General features: G+C 45.6%; 1 protein-coding gene across 4 annotated transcripts in view; it reads right to left on the reverse strand.

Annotated features, from left to right (window-relative positions):
- NRK (Nik related kinase) overlaps window positions 1-22,374 on the reverse strand; it is a 254,536-nt gene that overhangs the window by 21,957 nt on the left and 210,205 nt on the right. For all 4 annotated transcript variants that reach the window (XM_029607581.1, XM_029607578.1, XM_029607580.1 and 1 more), the window contains one exon: window positions 4,636-4,795. In XM_029607581.1, coding sequence (XP_029463441.1) covers window positions 4,636-4,795 — 160 coding nt within the window. The remainder of the gene's footprint in view (window positions 1-4,635; window positions 4,796-22,374) is intronic.

Here is a 22,374-nt window from a genome sequence, read left to right on the forward strand (position 1 = left end):
GGGGCTGTGTAGGGCGCCTCGTGGTACAAGGTCTACGTTCATCTCTGCAGCGCAAATCTCCGGAAGGCCCTTGTTTTTAATACCGAGGTCTGTTCCTGAATTCCGAGTACCAAGTCTTGAAATCCTGAGTCTTGTATCCTGTCCCGGTCTTCGGAACATACTTCTGTCCATGTCCAAGGTTCTGCTAGAACCTGCTCCACTTCAGAGTGGTCTGCAACCAGCCACCAGCGGCTGTGTAGCGGTGCAGGCCTCTCCTGAATCTTTGTCATGTCCTGGTTTCAAGTTCGATTGCTTCGTCTGGAGTATGCTTCACCTTTGGCGTGGTCTTTGACCAGCCATGGGCGGCTGTGTAGGGCGCGCAGCAATGCAGCACTCTCCCTGTACTTTATCCTGGATCCTTGCCTGAGACCTCCAAGTATCCTGAGTCTTGTCTGAGCCTTCCAAGTATCCTAAGTCCTCGTCGGAATCCTCCAAGTATCCTGAGTCTTCCAAGTCCTCGGAGTCCTCCAAGTATCCTTAGTCTTCTAAGTCCTTGTCTGAGTCTTCTGAGTATCTTGAGTCTTCTTCCAAGTCTTCCAAGTTTCACGTAACCTCATCTACGCCCTCCTATATCCTGAATCTTCTGTTCCAGTTCCATGAGTCGTCATGTTCCTGCCCTCAACCTCCGTCTGGCTCACGCACTCGTCGCTCCCTAGTGCAGGTCTGGAAGGGCTACCAAGTGGCCGGAGGACTAATCCTGAGACCAGTATTGCATTGCTGGGTCTCATTGGTGCGTGTAGGTCCAGTAGAGGGCTGAGTCTGCCTTGTTCCAGTTCCTGACGTTCCTTACCTGGTTTTCAGTCCAGCCTTGTTCATGCTCCGCCCGTGCCTGTACTTGCTCACCTCCCACAGTGTGCGTCTTGGGGCTCCTCCCTGAGCCACCCAGTGGCCCAAGGGCTCAATCTCCCAGAAGCAGGCAACCGCGCCTCCATGTCCCTCAACGGGATTTGAAGGCCTGCGGTTGTAACATAAGGTACAAACTTATAGGGTCATTTATCAAATCACATTATGGCATTTTTGCATGCATTAACGCATGCAAAAACGCCTTAATGATTGCGATAAGTGCCATAACGCATGGCGTGATGCAAAAAATATTGCTCAGTTTTAACTCCGAAAATAACTACCTACACCTTTTTCAATTGCGTTAAGCTGTGCGATACACCCATTTTAGGGGGGGAGGGGGTGGAGAGAGAGAGAGAGAGAAACTCGAGGTGAGGTTTAGGTAGTAGTATAGGAGATTTGATGTCCTTCGTAGTGAGGAAATTCACACAAAGATGAGATCTGTACAATGTTCTCTCAACCTAGCTTGATGTTACCCAGGTAGAGAGGCCATCAAGCTAGGTTGAGAGAACATTGTACAGATCTCATCTTTGTGTGACTTTCCTCACTACAAATGTCATCAAATCTTCACAAGAGTGTACTGTTCTGTTCGTACATTTTACTCTGCATGTAAAAGTGGCCCCTAACCCACTACACTAATACCTAAACCTCACACTAAGTGGGCCTCCTGTAGAGATATAAATAGCTAACTACTAGAAGTCTCTCTCAGTCTCTCTCTTTTTCTCTTTCACACTTTGTAGCTAGAAAATACAATTATGTAGGTATTATTGCAATGTGCAAAACATTAATGCACTATGCAGTAATACCTATGCATAGAGCACATTGCAATAAGTAGGAAATTAACATAAAACATGCCCCTTTTTCTACTGCAATGTGATATTTACAGCAATTTGATAAATCTAGCTATTGATGTTTTTCCACTAAAGGGGTCCCACTATTGTGGGAGGTGTCACTACGATAGTGGGTTCCTCCCCTGAAAAAAACATCACTTTTGCATCATGTGACTGGGGCAAGATCAGGTCTGTGCTACTTTGAAAAATGGTCCCAACCAAGCCCAGGGTTAGGGACTGCCCCAGGCCCCAACGCTGAATCCTTTTTTCATTTGAAGGTCAGGGGTTGCATGAGGGGGGGTTAAGGGGAGTGGGGGAGTTTTTCTAACACTTCTGGGATCCGGGGAGGGGGAGGTTTTAGGGACCCTATACCCTAACAATTATATTTTGTTATCATTGGGGGGGGGTGGGGTGAAGGAAGGGGGGACCTGCTGGGACATTATAGTTTTGAAAGGGGAGTTGGGGGGATACACTTTTTAAATTTGGCAGGGTTGGGGGACCCATCACATAAATGGCTAACTTCTATTTTTTCATAGGACATGTCAGGGCTGTGGGGTGAACAGGTGGTCATCTTTGACCCTCGCACACCTTTTTATATTTTTTATGGCCTTTAAAAAAAATTTAGCAGGTCTAACGTGGGAGTCTCAGGACCTGTGTTAGGGTCCCGAGCCTCCAGCATTAGATTAACGTTTCCTCAATAGGTGTTAGATTAACATGGCTGACAACTTTCTAAGTTGGCCGCCTTAATTTATTAACATCAGATTGCCTATTCATGAGCTGCTTTGCGTGGATTTGCAAAATTCAAGCATGAAAATCGCATTCAAATAAGCTCATTGTAATGGGAGGGGATCTGTACAGGGCTATGCAAAATAACACGTATATTGTGTGATATCACTGCAATAGGACTATATCGTGCAATATACGCTGTTTAACACGCGTTAGCGCCCTACCACGGCTTGATGCATCTCCCAGTTAGATTGTAAGCCCTCTGGGGATAGGGAAATACCTACAGTACCAGAATATAATATGCTCTGAAGTGCCTGAAAAAGCAGAATATAAATCAAATAAATGATGTAGTCTTTTCTTTATCTTATTATTATTAGTACTATTCCGGACTGAAAGCTAATGTTAGCGTGTCTATGTTGCTGTGGGATTCTGGGATGCTGCTCACTCCCTCTCTGCTTTTTTCCTCGCATTAATCCAGTTTGACAATTTTAGACATTCCAGAAATTTTTCCACCCTTCTAACACTACTGCTTGGGAGGCATCTCTTCAGATGATATGTTGGAGCAATGGAAATGAAGCCAGCGTAAATACAAATATTTCTTATGGATAAAAGGAAAACAACCCAGGCTGCCTGTCGCCCTTCTGAGCAGAAACAATGAGCAAATAAATGCAGATGTTCCAGGAATCACACAGGCCTGGGCTAGCCTTGAATAGGCCTGTCAAAAGATGCTGCGTTCTAAAAGCCCTGCCGTATGGGTGCATGTAGAGACTGAAGCAACATCTCCTCAACCCTTGGCCACTTAGTGTCTGCAACAAAACAAGCGCTATTAAAATAAGGAGGCGGCTTTGATTCTCATACGTTTGCTCACGGTTTTCTTTAAGGTGTTAAAGCAAAAAAAAAAATTAGGCCAAGCAGCGTTGAGCACGCTGGTCTGGGTTAAAAGTGGGTTCCTATCACTCGCTTCACATCGGTGGTTTTCAGTTTGATTCACAAGGACTAAGTCTTTTCCTTTTCAAATCCCAAGGCCTGACATGTCTCATGTTTTCATAAAGGATTTTTTTTTTTAATTTTTACTCACACTACGATTTTGTGAACTTTGATGGCGGTTTTGGCCTACGAAGATTCTAAAGGAAAAGGAAGGGAAATCTTAATTCTGGAAAGGTTTATTGAAGCACGAGTGTGATCTAGGTGTGAAGCCGGGTCACCCATCTCTCCCTGGGTTCGTTCATCTTTTTAACAGACAAATGTGATGTCAACTGTGAGCCCTGTTGCATGGGAACTGCCAAAATGTTTTTAGAAAAAAAATGCTGAGGCAAAGCCGAGCCGGTAGTCTTCAAAGAAGAATGCCATTATTCTTTTCCATTAACCTTACGGGTGAAATGCATCTTCATTAAGTCAAAGGTGATTTTCAAGTGCAAGAGTTTTCAAATAAACATTGAAAATACAGCTACACATTTTATAATGGAGGAACATACTCACCTGCTATACAGTACAAATACTGACATATAATCGTTATGTGTGTGTGTTGGGGAGGTGGGGGGCTATAATAAAATCTCGGCTCGGAAGCACGATGAGGATAAGTAATTGTAAGTGTACCCATCAGCTGGTGGGGTTGAATTTAGCTCTTCAGTGTAACTTTCTATACCTCACTAAGGGACGCTGTGCCAAGTTAAACAGTGAGAAAAGGGTGTGCTCTATGGGCAAGAAAACAAAACTATGTGCATTGTGCAAAGTTTAAGAACTCCTGTTCTGGGAATCAGAAATGGGAGTTCTCACCTTGTATCAGTCAAGGGTGTTTTAAAATTCTGAGCTGTTACGCGTGCAGTTCTGCGACACTTTACCCACAAGGATAACGAGATTCATTATTTCCGTAGAACTGTCAGCGTGCGCAGTATTGTACAGGGCTGCGCTGTCCCCTGCCCTGCGGAGCCCTACAGCCTGGAAGGTCCGATTCATCAACGGATGCTCCCGCTGGCAAGGGAATGAAGGGAAAACTCCTCAATAAATCAGGAGATGAGCTGCTGTTGCAAGGCTCATGCTGTGCCACTCTAATCACTGTGCCATCCTGCATTCTGCCTGTATCACACTGAATGGCAGTACAACTTTTCTCCAACAAATACAAGCCTTGGAATCGATGCACAAGCTATGAATGTTTAAAGCTTTCCATTCTATTGTTTGAATAGGCTCTATTTATACATACCCACAGATGTTGGCATCTCTCCCCACTGCAGAATGGTCTCCTTTGTGAAACGCCCATACGTATCAATGTAAACCCCTTCGTCTTCGTAGGTGACCAGCAGTCCCATACCACTGGTGTTGGGGAGGATGATAACTGTATGTGGGTGAATATTCCCCTGAATCTGAAATCACAGTTTACAAAGACATCTTCTATTAGAAAAATGCCCTGCAGGTTCAGAGGGAGTATCAGCCAAGCCTAAGGCACTTATAGCAATAAATAATAAACAGTGCACATTAGATTCTTGTACCTAAAAGAAATGCATTATACTAACATTTTTCTTTAGATCTTTTTTAATACTTTTTAAAAATGAAACCACTGTTTAATATTTCACATTGCACTTATAAATTGTGTGTTTTATAGAATTAGAGATGCTGCTGGGAATTTACTAGACTGCCTTATGTCTGTAAGCGGTTAGAAAGTGAGAAAGAACATGTAAATAACCTATTAATTAAATGGGAGAACAATGTTGCCTACTATTTTGCATCTTTTATTTTCAGGAGTCTTTATCTGCTTCCTAGAGATCCAGTTTTTATGCTTCTTGAAGGATGACTGATTTACCATCTGATGTCCCTATAAGGATAGCTCACCACTTTATATTCATCAATTCCTCCATAAAATGTAAGACCTTAACCAATCAAAATGCTGAAAAAAATAATGTAATGCATATTACAGATAAATGGAAACACTCGATATACGTATATAAAAACCATTGTTGCTAATGAATGCATCTCACAAAAGTCAATAAAGTTTCTATGCATACAGAGGATGTTAGAATAAATTGAAATAATGCCACATATAAAAACACCTTATTCTTCTGTAAATAGGATCTTTCCTGTGGAACACCTTAATTGCCCAATGTCATGCACAACTATTGTCATCATAAGACTCTGGTACGTGGTCTCTGTTATCATAAGCAATAATTTGTAACCCTTTCTAGCACACACATTCAATTTCACGTCACCCACAGGAATAGGAAATGCAGAAGCTGTACTTGCCAGATTGAATACACTCAGGCCAAGCACCTCAGTCCATGTCTCTGCCACTACTATCCGCAACACTAAAATGGGTATCCAGAGTCGGAGAGCAATTTTAATGCGTTGCCTTGGTATTCTCATGAGCAAATGAAGCAGGCAAAAAGATTTAAAGAAAAACTAAAAAAACAACAAGTCACTGTGTCAAAGAGCAATCTGTTACTTTAAATCCAAGCTGGGGCTGTTGATAGGAAGCTTTCTAGTGATCATTTTCTTGTCTATTGGGTGATGCATGAAACAACAAGACAGCCTTGCACTGATACAGCCCCCTGTAGCAGCCTGTTATTTTAATTCCCTGACTCTTAGAGGGAAGGGGGTGGGGGGGGGAGAGGGACGTTTATTTTTAGCATATTCTGCCTTATGGAGAAAGAGCACAAATCTCAGAAGGGTGTCTGATATCCAGGGCATAATTCATTTGAAAAATATCATGCCCAATTTATGAAACCTGCTCTAATGTGTTTTTATTAAAAATCATGGCTGAAAGAACTCATTTGAAAGAACTTTCTGCATTTTATCCTTCATAGCAATTAACTAATAATCTCTTCAGCAAGAGATTATTTGCCTTGCTTAGTAATAAAGTGGCATATACAGAACGGTATGCATTAGTCCCTGATTAAACTCATAAACCTCCCAGGGCTTTGAATGAGGCATTAAAGAAGAAGGATGCTATTAGATCTGAAGAATACTCATCATGCAGAAACAGGAGTACAAACACTAAACTCCCAAACTAGGAGAACCAACAAGAATGCTCATTGCAAAAAAAAAAAAAAAATATATGTATACCTTTTTATTGGATAAACAATAAAAGGTCAGTATTCAGAAGAATTTGTCCTGCTAAGTACCAGACTTAGCTGGACAATCTGGTGCTTAAATATGTCCCCCCACTGAGTGGCCAAATTTTAGCTGAATAAGTCACTATCTGGTTAAACCTAGCAGAATAAAGCAGAGTTGCTTACCTGTAACAGATGTTCTCCAAGGACAGCAGGATATCAGTCCTTACACATGAGTGACATCATCCGATGAAACTCGGCATGGAAAGCATGTTAAAGTTTTTAGAACTTTGACTGAGTCTTATGTCTATGGCATGCATTATACCATGCATCCACACAAGGTCCCTTCAGTCTGATAACCTAGCAAAAGATTACACAAAGTGGAGACCCAATTCCATGGGGAGGGTGGGTGGGTCTTGTGAGGACTGACATCCTGCTGTCATTGGAGAATACCTGTTACAGGTAAGCAACTCTGCTTTCTCCGAGTGCAAATAGGATGGCAATCCTCACACACGGGTGAATCCCTAGCTACAGGCACACCCTACATAAAAGAGGACCAACAAAAACAGTGTTAATGGGCACAACCAGAAGAATATTTTCGTTGGCAACAAGCCTTATATATACATACACACACACACAGCCTAAGAGGGACAGTCTGGAACAAAAATAACAGGCCCTAGGTGGGAACAGAATTGGGTTCTATACCTCAAACAAGTTCCAGATGACAGACTGGACAAACCAGCTGTCATGTTGGCCATCCCTATCCAAACAGTAGTACGAAGTGAATGAATGGAGAGAACTCCATATTGCAGCCTTACATTGGGACTGATTGCAAGTGATCGCTGCCATGGCTCAAACAGAGTGAGCCTTGATATGCCCATGAGATTCATGTCTGCCTGAGCATAACTGAAGGAGATGCAATCTGATAGCGAACTGGAGAACATCTGTTTGCCAATGGCAATCTCCAGCTGTTACCACTCATGGACCACTGTGTCACGCCCAACTGCCGCCATTCCATGGCAGAGATGTGCTGCTGTGGGTCCCCCCAGGTGCGCGCGTGCGCACAGCAGCCCATTTTTTAAAGGGCCCACAGCAGGAAGCCTCAGCGGTGCAGGTGATAGATGTCATCAAGCTGCCCCTATTTAAAGGGCAGCTTGACTTGTCTTTGGGGCCTCAGCTACAGGTCCCCTGTCTGAAGCGTTTTCCTGCTGTTTGCCTGGATCTCGTCAGACTGTGCCTGAAGCATTTTCCTGCTGTTTGCCAGGATCTCCTCAGACTGTGTCTGAAGCGTTTTCCTGCTGTTTGCCAGTATCTCGTCAGACTGTGCCTGGATTATTCTTGCTTGCTGCCTGCCCTGACTTGGATTGTGCCTCCTCTTGCCTGCTGCCTGCCCTGGATTGGACTATAACTATACTCTGGACACCTCTTGCTGGCCATTGACCCACTCAAGGACAGCTGTCAGGCCCCGAGCCTAGACCCAGCCTTCGTCGAAGTGCCCACCTGCTATGGCAGAAAGCTGGGGACCCCTTCTATCCTGTCACAGCCCAAGAGTCCATGTAAGTAACAGATAGCTGAGGCCATGGACTCGGCAGACCTATCCGGACTTCAAGCCATACCAGGATTAGCACAGAGAATCCAACAGCAGCAACACTTCCTAGAATTCCTGGCCAATTCCTTGGATCACCTCAGCGCTCGACTCAATGCCACCGCTAATCAGGCACCTACTCCTCCTCCTGAGACATCCAATATGGCCACTGCCGCACCCACCATCCGCTTGCCAGTACCGACACGGTATACCGGAGATCCTGCGCTGTGACGAGGATTTCTCAATCAGTGCTTTATGCACTTTGCTCTTCAGCCAGGACATTTTTCTACAGACTTTGTAAAAACCACCTTCATCTTATCCCTCCTTGAGGGGAGGACCCTGGCTTGGGCCTCCCCCCTATGGGAGCATGGATATCCCCTCCTTCAAAACCTGCAGGAATTTGTAAAGACTTTCAAGCAGGTCTTTGACGAGCCAGAATGACTCATTATTGCAGGTTCTGATCTGCTTCATCTCCGCCAGGGTGCTCGCCCACTTATGGATTACACCATAGAATTCAGAACTTTGGCTTGTGAACTTAACTGGAGAGAGGACAGCCTCTGTTGTAACTTCTTGGAAGGATTGTCTTCCAGGATAAAAGACGAATAGGCAGCTCGCAATTTACCTAACTCTCTGGAGGAACTTATCAATCTTGGTGGAAGGATCGACCACCGTCTTCAACAACGGTCTCAGGAATAGAGAGCCCGCCGACCGTTACTTCTCGCCCTGACCTTTTCTCGTTCTCAAATGGAACCTCATGCAGCACCTCTCAGTCCTTCAAGCACCACCGGAGTCGAGGAACCCATGCAATTGGGAAGAATACAACTCTCGATGGAGGAGAAACTCCAATGGCGGAACCTAGGGTTGTGCTTTTATTGTGGTGGAGCTGGCCACATCCTAGCATGATGCCCACAGAAACTGAGAAATGGGAGGACCTAGGAGCTGTCAGGGAGTTGCTCCTGGGTCTCACCACTCCTGCTCCCAAACTCATCTTGCCCATCATGATGGAATTGGAGGGGCAAACTCACTCCAAGCAAGCTCTCATTGACTCCGGCTCCGGGGGAAATTTTATCACAGGCAATGGTCCATCTCTTGGGAATACCGGTGGTTCCCCGGAACAGTCCCTTAATCATTTCCTCTATCTAAGGTAAAGCCGCTACCAGACAGAATAACTTCCACCACAGTTCCTATCCAACTTCAGAGTGGAGCCATTCATACGAAGGATCTCCCATTTCTCGTGATCAAGAAAGCCATTCATCCAGTGGTCCTAGGACTGCCATGGCTAAGATATCATTCTCCGCAGTTTGACTGGGAGACATTGGAACTAGTCAAATGGGGGCTTATACTTGGACAAGGTGAAACTTCTATCTACCTATATAGTGACTACGGCCCTCTTGGGACTTCCTCCACCTTATGCAGACTACGCTGATGTATTCTCCAAAGCCAAAGCAGAGGATCTCCCTTCTCATCAACCATACGATTGTGCCATCAATTTGCTACCAGGTACTACACCACCCTGCGGCCAGGTGTATCTTTTGTCTGCTCCTGAAAGGGAGGCCATGAACTTGTATATCAAGGAGAACTTGAATTGAGGATTTATCAGACCCTTTCCTCCCCTGCAGGGGCGAGCTTCTTTTTTGTCTCCAAGAAAGACGGTTCTCTTAGGCCCTACATAGATTATCATGGACTAAATGCCATAACTAAAAGAGACTGTTATCCTGTACCCCTCATCAAGGAGCTGTTTGACCGACTCCAAGGAGCCCGAATTTTTACCAAGCTGGATCTCCGTGGGGCTTACAATCTAATTCGAATATGATACGGAGACGAATGGAAGACTGCTTTTAACTCTCACAATGGACATTATGAGTATTTGGTGATGCCCTTCGGGCTATGCAAAGCCCCTGCAGTTGTTGCATCCGTCGGTCGCAGATGGCTGCGACCACTCTGCCTTACTTCTTTTTCTCCCATTTCTCTCTCTTTGGGCAAGATGGCTGCCTCCGCTGCCTCCGCTGCCTCCGGTGCAGAGTGCCTGTCCTGACTCGGACTGTGTCTCTGACTCCTCTTGCCTGCCACCTGCCCTGGATTGGATTGTACCTTGGATTATTCCTGCTAGATGCCTGCCCTGACTCGGACTGTGCCTCAGACTCCTCTTGCCTGCCGCCTGCTCCGGACTGGATTGTACCTTGGATTACTTTTGCTTGCTGCCTGCCCTGTGCCTCAGACTCCTTTTGCCTGCCGCCTGCCCTGGATTGGACTATACTCTGGACACCTCTTGCTGGCCATTGACCCCCTCAGAGGATAGCTGTCAGGCCCTGAGCCTAGACCTAGCCTTAGTTGGTGCCCACCTGCTATGGCAGAGAGCAGGGGACTTCTTCGTGGGGCCTTCCACCCTGTCACAGCTCAAGAGACCACGTAAGTAACACCAGCTTGCTCTGATCAAAGGAAACAAAAAGCTGGGTGGACTTTCTATGGACTTTTGTCTGTACAAAATAGAAGGCCAAGGCTCTCTTGCAGTCCAAACTGTGCAGGCTTATTTATTTTGGTGAGCCTGAGGCCTGGGGAAGGATATTGGAAGGACAAATGACTGATTAAGATGGGAGTCTCAACACTACTTTAGGCAGAAACTTAAGATACGTATGCAAGACTACCCTATCATGATAAAACTTAGTGTAAGTTGGAAAAGTCACTAAGGCCTGAAGCTCATTGACCCTGTGCTCTACAGTAACCGCAACCAAAAATATGAACTTCCAGGTCAGGTACTTCAGGTCACAAGAGCGCAGCAGTTCAAAGGGAGCTTTTAACATCTGGGACAAAACCATGTTGAGGTTCCAAGATACAGCAGGAGGTCTTATGGGAATCTTCAGACGAAGCAGACTCCACATAAAGGGTACAACTAAAGGCTGTATAGAGATGGTCTTACTTTCTACATGATGATGATATGCACCAATTGCACTAAGGTGTACCCTAACCAAGTTGGTCTTATGAGCAGCTTCAGAGAGATGTAGAAAGTAATCAAGCAGTTTTTGTGTGGAGCATGAGGAGGGCTCTATGGCCCTATGCTTATACCACAGATCAAACCTCCTCCACTTCAGTCCCTAGGACTTTCTAATGGAGGCTTTCTGGAAGCTAAGAAGACATAAGACACATCCTCTGAAAGATTAAGAGATTGTAGAGTCAGCCTCTCAACATCCAAGTGGTGAGCAAGAGGGCTTGGAAATTGGGATGGCACAACCTGCCTTGGATACAAAGTGATGAGAAAAGGGGAAACCCCCAGGTTCCCAAATGAACATCTCATGCTGGCGTGGAAACCAGATCTGTTTCAGTCAATGGGGGGGCTATGAGAATCATGATCCCTCTGTCTTCCCTGAGCTCCAACAAAATCTTCACAATCAGTGGAGATGGAGGATACATGTACAAAAATCCCTGACCCCAATGGAGGGTGAAAGCATCCAAGGCTAGATTGTTATGTGCCCTGTGTGTGGAACAGAAGAGAGTGATTTTTCTGTTCCAAGGAACCACAAATTGATCCACTTCTGGGATGCCCCAAAGGCAAAGCATCTGATTTGCGGAATTTCAAGGACCAACTCAGCCTATCCGCCAACCTGTTCTCCAGATCAGCCAGATAGGTGGCCCTGAGAACCATCCACCCCCCCTGAGAAATTGTTGCGTTCGTGGCTGCTCTACGCTCTCACTCCACCCTCTCTATGTCTGTGGTGACTCCCTCCGGGTCTGATGGACGGCTTGCTGCCGCGGCGTCTCCATGCCATCTCTCTCTGGCGTACCCGGACCGGCTTGACGCTGCGGATCCGCCATGTTCCTGATGACGTAGGATGTGCGCGCGCGCGCTCCAATGTATGTACCAGCAAGGGCACGAATCTCAGGGGCGTCCCCTGAGATGACGTCATCCGCTTCCAGTATAAAAGGTCTCATACTTTCGCAACAGATTGAGTTAGCAAGGATTACGAATCGGACATGAATTCGGACTTTGATTCGGACTCGCTACAGATTTGTCCAAGCTACTCTGCCTCCTCGGACTTACCAGGGGTACCCGCTCCTCGGGGGCCTCACTCTCTTTTCTCTATTTCAGATTGCAGATAGGAACAGGTACTCGCTCCTCGACACTCTGAAGATTCTCTACTGCCTGGAAGCTATCGCAGATACAGATATTTGTGAGTTATCATCGCTCTCTCTGAGCTTTCCCTGGAACCAGGTACTCGCTCCTTGAGGGCTTAACTCTTTCCAGCTACTGACCCTCCTTAAGACCTTATGTGAGATTTATCATCTAGTTCTGGCTATGAATACAGCATACCCTGTCTACTCACTATTTATAGTCTTTCTACAGCTCAGCAACCCTGGGAGCGCTGTTCCAGTATCTGAAGGACTTCAGCCCTGCCGGGCACAACAGCTCACTACTGACACCTCTGGTGGTTCTACTATCCCGTCTAATAAAAGAACTATCTGTGTCTGTCTCCATAACCAAGCCTAGCCGGTTATGGAGACAGATGACAGCGCCCCCAGGATATCCTCCTGGGGGTACTGTCATCTTCCATTGGCCCAAGGATCCACCTATTTACATTTCTCTACAGCTGAGTGCCCTCTCTAACACTCCGCTGATACAGATTGCTAACTCTGCAGTCTATATCCTAACTACGTTACTAACTCTGCTTACAGAGCATAACAAGATTGTTAACTCCTCCCTCTACAGGAGCAGACCATAACAGTTTGCTAAACTCCTCCGTCAACAGGAGTATCCAGCAGCCAGTTCATAACAGATTGCTAACTCCCATCTGCTTGCTCCTCCCATCAGCATAGCAGATTATAACAGATTGCTAACTCCTCCCATCTTGAGGAGTAAAGCCTAACAGATTGCTAACTGCTATCTGCTTGCTCCTCCCATCAGCATAGCAGATCATAACAGAAATGGCCCAGGCCCATAATTGGACCACCTCGTAATATTGGAGATAGGAGCCCATACTTCCCTGCTTGCTGAGGTAATACATCACCACTTGATTATCCATTTGGATCAGTACAGCTTTTTTGAACAGCCAATACCTGAAAGCCCATAGTGCATATCGAATTGCCTGGAGTGCCAGGAAGTTTATCTGGTACTGACAATCCCAGTCAGACCAAGTGCCCAGGGTTTAAAACCTATCTACATGAGCTTCCTGACCCTGGTTGGACACATCCATGGTTAGGACAATTTGAATCAGAGGAATTTGGAAGGGAACATCCCGAACCAAACTGGAATTGTCCTGCTACCAGAACTGGGAATTCTGAGTACTGGAATAACCTGGATGTAGTTCCAAAGATCTTGAGTGGCTTGAAACCACTGCGACCTCAAGATGTGAACAGATGTGCCATGGGAATAATATGAACTGTTGCAGCTCATGCCCAACAACCTCAACATGTGCCAAGCTGATGTCTGCTGACTCTTTTGACCTCTGCAGCAATGGCCATCAGGATGATAACCCATTGTTGTAAGAGGAAGGTTTGTGCCTGATTCATGTCTAGGAGAGCTCTAATAAATTCCAATTGATGATGAGCCCTAGTAACTCCAGTATCTGGATGGTCATGCGCATGGACTCCTTGGCTCCTGCCCAAGATGTGTTCTTGAACAGCTAATCATCCTGATAGGGAAACACACACACCCTCAGTTTGCATAGGTGTGCCCCACAATGGCTAAGCTTTTCATGAAGACATGCAGGGCAGATGTGAGCCCAATGGTACAGGTTTCTCACCATGAATCTGAGATACTTCCTGTGACTGGGGAGTATCGTGAGGTGAGTTCAGGTGTCATTTAGATCGAGAGAGCATAATGACACCTGCAGTCCCCTTTCTGCATGAAAGGAATCATGGTGTCCAGGGAAAACATCTGGAACCTCTGTTTTTATGAACTTGTTCAAGGCCCTTAGGTCTAGGATGGGATGGAGACCCCCTGTTTTCTTTGGAATCAGGAAGTGGAGTAAAATTGCCACCTTCTTTGCTCTGGTGGAGCAAGTTCAACCACTCTGGCCATTCAGAGGGAGGAGAGCTCCGTGATCAGCATTTCCTGATGTACAAAGTGCACTCAAGAGAGGATCAGAGGGTGATTTTGTAGGACACCAAATAGATGTAATTTGTACCCTCTCCAAACAATGTTGAGGACCTACTCATCCAAAGTTATACTGGGCCACCGATTCACGTAGAACTGTAGCCTGTCCCCGAGTGGAAGATCCCCTGGAAAGGGTACATTTTCTGGGCTACATTTCCTGCAATCCAGTCAAAACCCCATTCTAGATGTTGGCTGGGACGCCATCTGGTGCTTAGTTGCCCTCTGCTGCCTGGAATGATTGCAAGGGGCTTGCTGAGATTGGGGCTGAGGGGGTAGAGAATAGTGTCTTCTCGGGCAGAAGAAATGCTTCTTCTGCCCCAATCTTGGGTATCTCCTGGAGATCAGGTGCAGAGCAGCTGAGGAGAACTGCAGGAACATCAGACAGTGATAATGTATCTCCCCTTGTCCTTCACTTGATCCCCAAAGAGATTTTTTCCTATACATGGCAGTGCAGCAAGTCACTCCTGCACTTCTCGATGGCGATCAGAGGAGCACAACCAGGTGAGTCTGTGTGCCCCTATCCTAATTGCAGACTCTTGATGACACCTTGAAAAAATCATAGCTGACTGGACCCCGTGTTTTCCATGCTCCCAACCCTAGGTCACCAGTGACTGAAGGGAGTCTTGCTGCTTCTGAAGAAGTTGCTTGGCCACCTCCTGTACCTGCTTCAGAATGTCCCACATATATTGACTTAGGAAAAGCTGGTAGGCTGCTATGTGGGGCAATAAGAATAGCGACCTGAAAATCTTTCCTCCCAAGGGTATCCATGGCTTTGGGATCCTTCCCCAGGAGCATCCAGGAATGGGTTTTAGAGTGGTAGGACTGTTTGAGAGTGGATTTGACCACCACAGATTGGTACTTGTTGAATTGGGGAGACTTTTGGATGAAATAAACTGTATCTGCCTTATTATTCATGGGAGCTACCAAGAGGGGGCTTCTCTTCCATCATCAACAATAACTCGTTGAGGATCTCATGCACTGAGACTGCTACAGTCTCCTCAGGAAGCTCCATATATTGAAGGATATCGAACATTTTGTGCCCGAAGTCTTCCTCTATTAAAGGGGATGGCCTCCACCATTAACCTCATAAAACCTGTGGAGAGGTCCTCAGATGGGAATTTCCTTTTGTCTGGGAGGAGGGGGAGGTGAGGGAGCAGACGGGAGATCTGTACAGTGGGTCAGACTGTAGCTTACAGAGGAGGGATCCCTGAGTATTTTATCCCCGGCCAGCAGGTCTGTGACCGACTTGGCTGGCCAATGGGGTCTGGACCTCTTCTGAGATCAATGCTGAGACAATCAGCATCGACTCTGATGCCCCTCTGAGCATCAGCGAGGCAACGGGCACTGACATTGATGCCGGTGTCATTAAAGTGCTGACGAATGCCTATAAGAAATCAAGCAGCAGCTCAAGAAATGACAATGCCAGTCTCGGTGCCATCAATACCCCGAGGCACTGTAGCACTTTTCCCATGGACTGCTGCACATGTCTCTCCAATTCCTTCTTGAAGATCACTGATGTCAACACCAACTGGGAGGCAGGAGGAGTGGCCACATCCTCTTTAGAACTGAGAGGAAGATCGGTGGCTGACACCAGGACTGGTGGAGACTGTGGTGAATCCACGGGAACCTTTGAGGATGAGCTCTCCTCACCATGGGGGTTGCTTTGGTGGTTTCTCAGCAAGAGCCACACTATCCCCGTGCACAGCACCATGTTTTGATGGGGACTGTTGCTGATATTTCTTCGGCTTCTTTTGATGCTTGGCATGGTTCTTTCTAGTGCCAAGATCAAAGAGGACGAACCCAAAGCCTTCTTTGACTGGGAGGGGCTGGGCGATGGCTTGTCCCCGGGAAGCCTGCCAGCTGCCAATGCAGAGGGAACAGATGGCTCCCTGATGTTGATGGCTCCATACCCATTGGTTCAGCTCAGTGTCCTTTGATGTTGATGCTTCCAATGCTGATGCCTTTGGATCAGTCTTCTAGTGCCCAAACAGATGTTCCATCAAATCCAAATGGGACCAGCACTGTTTGGGGGTCATTTGAGCACATATGGGCAATCCTGGACATATGTGATGCCCCCAAACAGAAAGGACACATCTATTAAGGGGGTCCATAATAGACATAGTCCTCTGGCAACAAGGGCATCACTGGAACTTCAAAGATATGTCAACGTGAAACAAAAGGAATACTAAATCAAACTCAATGGCGGTGGTAGCCGATGGTCGGCGGGCACTGACAGCACCACCACCCGGAAGGGAACAGACTGCAAAAGGAAATTTAGAGAAACGCTGAAAAACCTACCTAGAGATACTAATGGGAAGACCACAGGACCCCAACGATGAACAGCAGGGCAAAAACCACAGGAACTGAAACAAGAAAAGTGCAAAAGAAAAATCCTAATAACAGTGAGAACTGAGACCACAACTACCAGGCTCCAGTCCATGTGGAACTGTGGTATAATGCATGCTACTGGCATGCTCATTGAGGCTTAGTCAAAGTTCTAGAAACTTTGACATTAGCTTTCTGTTCCGAGCTCCATTGGATGATGCCACCCATGTATGAGGACTGCCATCCTGTTTGTCCTCAGAGAATAAAAGAGGTGGTGTGAGGGCATTCCAGGGAAAATCAATATTTTTTGGCTAACTTAGCCAATATTCAATTATTTGGCTAAGCAGATAACTCTAGGACTGCCTGAGAGCAATCTTGAAGTTATCTGGGTGCATGTACCCGGATAACTTAATACTTAACTGACTATATTTAGAATATAGGCCTAGATTTATCTAAATATAGCAGAAATAGCGCCCATGATAAAAAACAAAGGGGGCATGGTTAGGCTAACTGCAATGCTCCTGCATCGAAAGGTTTTTATCGCACATGCCGTTCGGGGGGGAGAGAGAGAGAGAACACTGTAAGAGGTGGCACGTTTTACTCAGAGCGGGGATTGGGAGGTGGGTTAGGTTTGGCGGGGCAGTTTTACAAACACAGTAGGAGGTACAAACAGCATAATTGACATCACTGAAGATTTTCTGCTGAATGAATCGATGAAAGGTACAAGAGGAGTTGATTTGTACAATGCATTCTCTACCTTACTCTGAGTGAAATATTGTTCTCTACAGAGGCTCTCTTTCTCTTTCTCTCTCCCCCTTCCCACCCTATTTGCATACTAGCTGACATTGTGCTATTTAACGCACATGTCACATTTGCATACTAACTTGCGTTGCACTATTTAACGCATGCGTTATGATGTTATCATATGCATTAGCGCCTTAATGCAAGCATTAAGACCCTAACACAAAATCATAAATAATCCAGATAGCTGGTTAAGTATATTTAAGAAAAAAAACCCTCCTGGGCCTTAAAGCCTGACTCCTCAGGCCCCCCACCCCCCAAAAAAAATATTTAAAGGTACTGTAGGTTAGTGCCCAATCCCCCTCCCACCTCCCCTAACCACAAAAAAAAAAAAAAGATTATAGTGAGGTGAGGCTGCCCTCACCCCCACCCTCAACCTCCATGATATGGTAGGAAAATTCACCAAGTCCCCTGCTGCTCGCCACTCCACCTTCCCTACCTACACCATTCTCCTCACTCCCTTGGGACCACCCTAAACCCCAGGCAGGAGCACAGTACGGTCTCTTTCTGTCAGAATAATGATGGAAACGGCCAGGAGTGGGTAAGGTCTAGGTGGGTAGGGAAGGGGGCAGGATGGGGCTTAATGAAGTTGCATGGAGGGAGGGTATCAGCCTCAGGTCTCTATGACCTGCATCTTATTTAAAAACAAAACAAAACAAAAAAAAAACTATGGTGGTTATGTGGATTGGGAGGGGGAACCCAGAAGGTTTTTTTTGCTCTTTTTTTAGGTGCCTGGCTTTATTCTGAATATAGCCTGCTAAGGTTAAACTTACCTGTATGCCTTTAAACCTATCCAGCTATATTCAGAGTAAGGTCCATATTCAATCACAGCTGGATACAATTATCTGGCTAACTTTGGACAGCTCTTATGGCACAATCAGAGCTAGCCAGATAAGTTATTCAGCTAACTCCTTCACGAAACACTTTTACTTTATCTGGCTAAATGCCTCTAAATATGGACCTCAGTATATCTGGTTAGGTTTAAAAGTGTATTGCTAGACGAGGGAAGCCGGTTTTGGAAACTGAATGAATCCTTAATGCAGGACATCTCTTTTGTTCAGTCTTTGGAAACGCAGCTACAGGAATATTTCCGTTTGAATAGCAGTCCGGAAATCTCTCCCTGTATTTTATGAGACTGCTCTAAGGCAGTTGCACGGGGGGGGGGGGGGGGGGTGTTTCTCCTTTCCAGAGCCACCGCTTGCAAGCACCTTGAACAGAGTGCCCGCCGTGTTCTGCTAGATAAAATCACTGCTTTGTCTCAGACTCATATGAGGACCCAATCCACTCATTGCTATCAGAAACTGCTAGCTCTAAAATCTGAGCTATCCCAACTTGATAACAAAACACATACTATATGCCCTGGAATCCACCAAGCAGAAGTACTGGGGGGGGGGGGGGGGGGGTGGAACAAGGCAGGCCGCCTATTGGCGCATCAATTGCGGGTCCGGCTTTCCCAAAACACTATTTCCAAAATTAAGGACACGAAGGGTAGCATCTTAACGGCCTCATCGGACATTCGGGCAGTTTTCTCGAACTTCTATCAGGAGTTGTATGCCCCGGTACAGTCCATTAAGCAACCAGATATAGATGAATATTTACAGGATATTGGTATACCTGGCCTGACCCCTGAATAGCAACAAAGCCTAGATGCTCCCATTATGACTAGTGAGATAGAGTTGGTGATCAAATCTTTAAAACCGAGCAAATCTTCTGGCCTTGATGGCCTTTTGGGGGTTTACTATCAAAAGTGTGTCTCATCAATCGCTGAACCCCTGGCTCAATTTTTCAATAACATTAGAGAGGTGGTGGTATTGGACTGCAAAACAACGTAGCAGGAATAACTGTGCTGGCTAAACCAGGAGGAGACCCTGCACAATGTGGCTCTTACAGGCCCATTTAGCTTATAAATGTGGATCTAAAAATCCTAGCAAGGGTATTAGCCCAACGCCTTAGTAAATTTCTCCCACAGCTTGTTCACTCCAACCAGGTCGGGTTTATACTGCAGCGCATGGCTGCGAACAATATCCGAAAAGTCAAAGACCTAATTTGGTGGGTGTGCAAGGAACAGATCCCTATGGTACTACTCTCCCTTGATGCCGAAAAGGCATTTGACCTTGTTCACTGGCCTTTCCTTTTCACCACACTAAGGAAAATGGCATTTGACCTTACTTTCTCCAATGGGTACAACAATTATATGCTAACCCTTCCGCACAGGTTAAAGTAAATAATGGGTACGGCCCAGTTTTTACCATAGGGAGGGGCACCAGGCAGGGGTGCCCCTTGTCCCCCCTGTTATTTGCCATGTACCTAGAGCCTTTTGTGACCAAGATCCGCTTGGCAACCGATATACAGGGAGTGTCGCTGGGCAACTCGGAGCATAAAGCTTTGCTTTTTGCGGACGATATATTGCTCACCATAACAGATCCGGCCCACTCCCTAGAGGGTGTTACACTGGCCCTTCGACTTGGCAGAAGCAAATTTTTTACTTCATTTGGCACAGGCGCCCCCCGCCCCAAATAGCATGCTAAGTGTTATATCTACCGAAGCTACAAGGAGGTTTGGGAGTGCCTAACATTACATGGTACTACAGGGCCTCCCAACTAAAAGCCATACTAGATATCAATCGCTGCAAGGAATCTAAAAAATGGGTGTCTATCGAACAGGCTATACTGGGAACTATGGCCTTATCGGCAATATTCTGGCAACCACGCAATACTTGGCGACCGGTGGGGGGGTGTCTCCTGGTCTCTATATGTCACTTTGAAAATTTGGAAACAGAGTAGAATGCGGCTGGTGGGGAATTATAAATACTTTTATCAAACATCTCTCCTTCATGATACCCAAATGCCGGCGGGCTGCCAGACTTCACTGTTGAGCTCCTGGCGAGAGAGGGGTGTCACTACCATAGGACACATGATGTTGCAGGGGACAATCCTTTCATTGGCAGGGATGGCAGACATATTGCCCTTTGGTCAGAGAGACTTCTTGGCCTATGCTTAGGTGGCACATTTTTTGCAACGCGCCCATTTACTACGCCCTGGCCGCTCCCTGTTTGAAGCCTTTGTTAATCATAGTGATAGGATTAAGGGGCCTATTTCTAAGATATATCGAACTTTCTTTCCGGAGGAACCGGAACCAAGTACATTTATTACGCAATGGGAAGTTGACCTGGGGGAGCGATTAAGTACACATACATGGGAAGCTGTAATGTATTCAGCTAGGAGATGCTCGATATCTGCAGGATTGCGAGAGAACTGTTACAAAATGATCTCTAGGTAGTCCCTTACCCCTGACAAATTACATAGAATTTACCCCTCTGTTTCGGACCTCTGTTGGCGTCACTGCGGGAACCAAGGCACATACTTTCATGTTTGGTGGTCATGTCATAAATTGCTACCCTTCTGGGAGGTTGTATTTACCTGGATTAGTGAACTTTTACAGCTTGCTCTATTGCCATCCGCTACTGTTGCACTACTGCACGTACACCCTGATGTTATAGGCAAGGCGTAACAGCGTTTATGTACGCATATCTTCATGGCCGCTCGCAGCCTGATAGCTATCAGGTGGAAAACTGACCAGACGCCCACCCTTGCGGATGTCATAGGGAAGATGCACTCCTATTACAGGATGGCTTCTCTAACTGCTGCCAAATATGATAGAATGCCTTCCTTTTTGGGAACCTGGAAACCGTTTACTGATTATATTGCTGACCTGGAATATGCTACTGATGCTATTCAAACTTCTTTTCATTGGCATAATATGGAAAACAGTGCTTCTGTTAATGAACACGGATGCATTACTATATTTTTGTTTTTGTAATTGTTTGCCCTTTATACTATTACTATGGAATCTGCTAGGCTGAATGTTAAGGCTTGCAGTCCTTTTTAGTTTACGAAGGCTTTGGACCGGACTGCAGCTCTATCCAGGCTCCACCACGCCTGGGGGTGATGGGGGAGGGGATTTAGATTCACTATGTATCGCAATGTGCATAATTTTACTGTTCTTGCATTCTTATGTTAAAAGCTTAATAAAATTTTCAATTTAAAAAAAAAAGTGTATTGCTAAATATAGCCGCATAATTTTAGTCATGTATATTCAGTGGGAGACTTATCCTGCTGAATATCCATCACAAGTTATTTGGCTAACTAACCAGAAGACTTGTCTGCTTGCCAGCTTACTGAATATGGAACTATATATTTCTTGACTAGCTTTCAGCAATGGACAGTCCCTTCCTCAGGTCCAAAACAGAATGAGCAAAAAGTGACACCACCAGAAAATACAAAAGAATCATAAAATACATTACAATGACAGTATGAAGGGGATAACATTGCCACATCACAAAACAGATATAGTTATGCTGGAGAAAGTACAGAGAAAGGTGACCAAAATGATAAAGGACACAGAACTGCTCCCCTATGAGGAAAGGCTAAAGAGGTTAGGGCTGTTCAGATTGGAGAAGAGACGGCTGAGGGGGAATATGATAGAGGCCACAAAATCATGAAAGGACTTGAACGGGTAAATGTGAAATGGTCATTTTCTCTTCCAGATAATACAGGGACTAGGGGGCACTCCATGAAGTTAACAAGCAGCATATTTAAAACGAATCATAGAAAATTATTTTTCACTCAGCGCACAATTAAGCCAGAGGATGCGATTAAGGAAGTTAGTGTAGATGGGTTTAAAAAAGATTTAGATAAGTTCCTGGAGAAGAAGTCCATAAACTGCTATTAATCAATAGGGAATAGCTACTGCTTGTTGCTGGCATTAGCAGCATGGGATCTATTTAACATTTGGGTACTTGCCAGGTACTTGTGACTTGGATTGGCCACTGTTGGAGACCCTTGGTCTCACCCAGTAGAGCATATCTTATGTTCTTAAGTAGATAACATGGAAATCATGTTCTTTTATGAAACCATTTTAGATAATACAGCAGGTAATATTCTAACTTCCTGCTAAGGTTTCCAAACATGTTTTAGCAAGAACCTTCAGGCAATATTAAAATGCTAATTTAGTCATAAGTTTATCACATCACAAATGTCTCTTCTTCAGGTGAAGCAGAACCAAATTGGCACCGCAGTTACAAAGGACATGAGGCCAAAG

The sequence above is a fragment of the Rhinatrema bivittatum genome, chromosome 6 (assembly GCF_901001135.1).
Source record: "Rhinatrema bivittatum chromosome 6, aRhiBiv1.1, whole genome shotgun sequence".
Classification (NCBI taxonomy): domain Eukaryota; kingdom Metazoa; phylum Chordata; class Amphibia; order Gymnophiona; family Rhinatrematidae; genus Rhinatrema; species Rhinatrema bivittatum.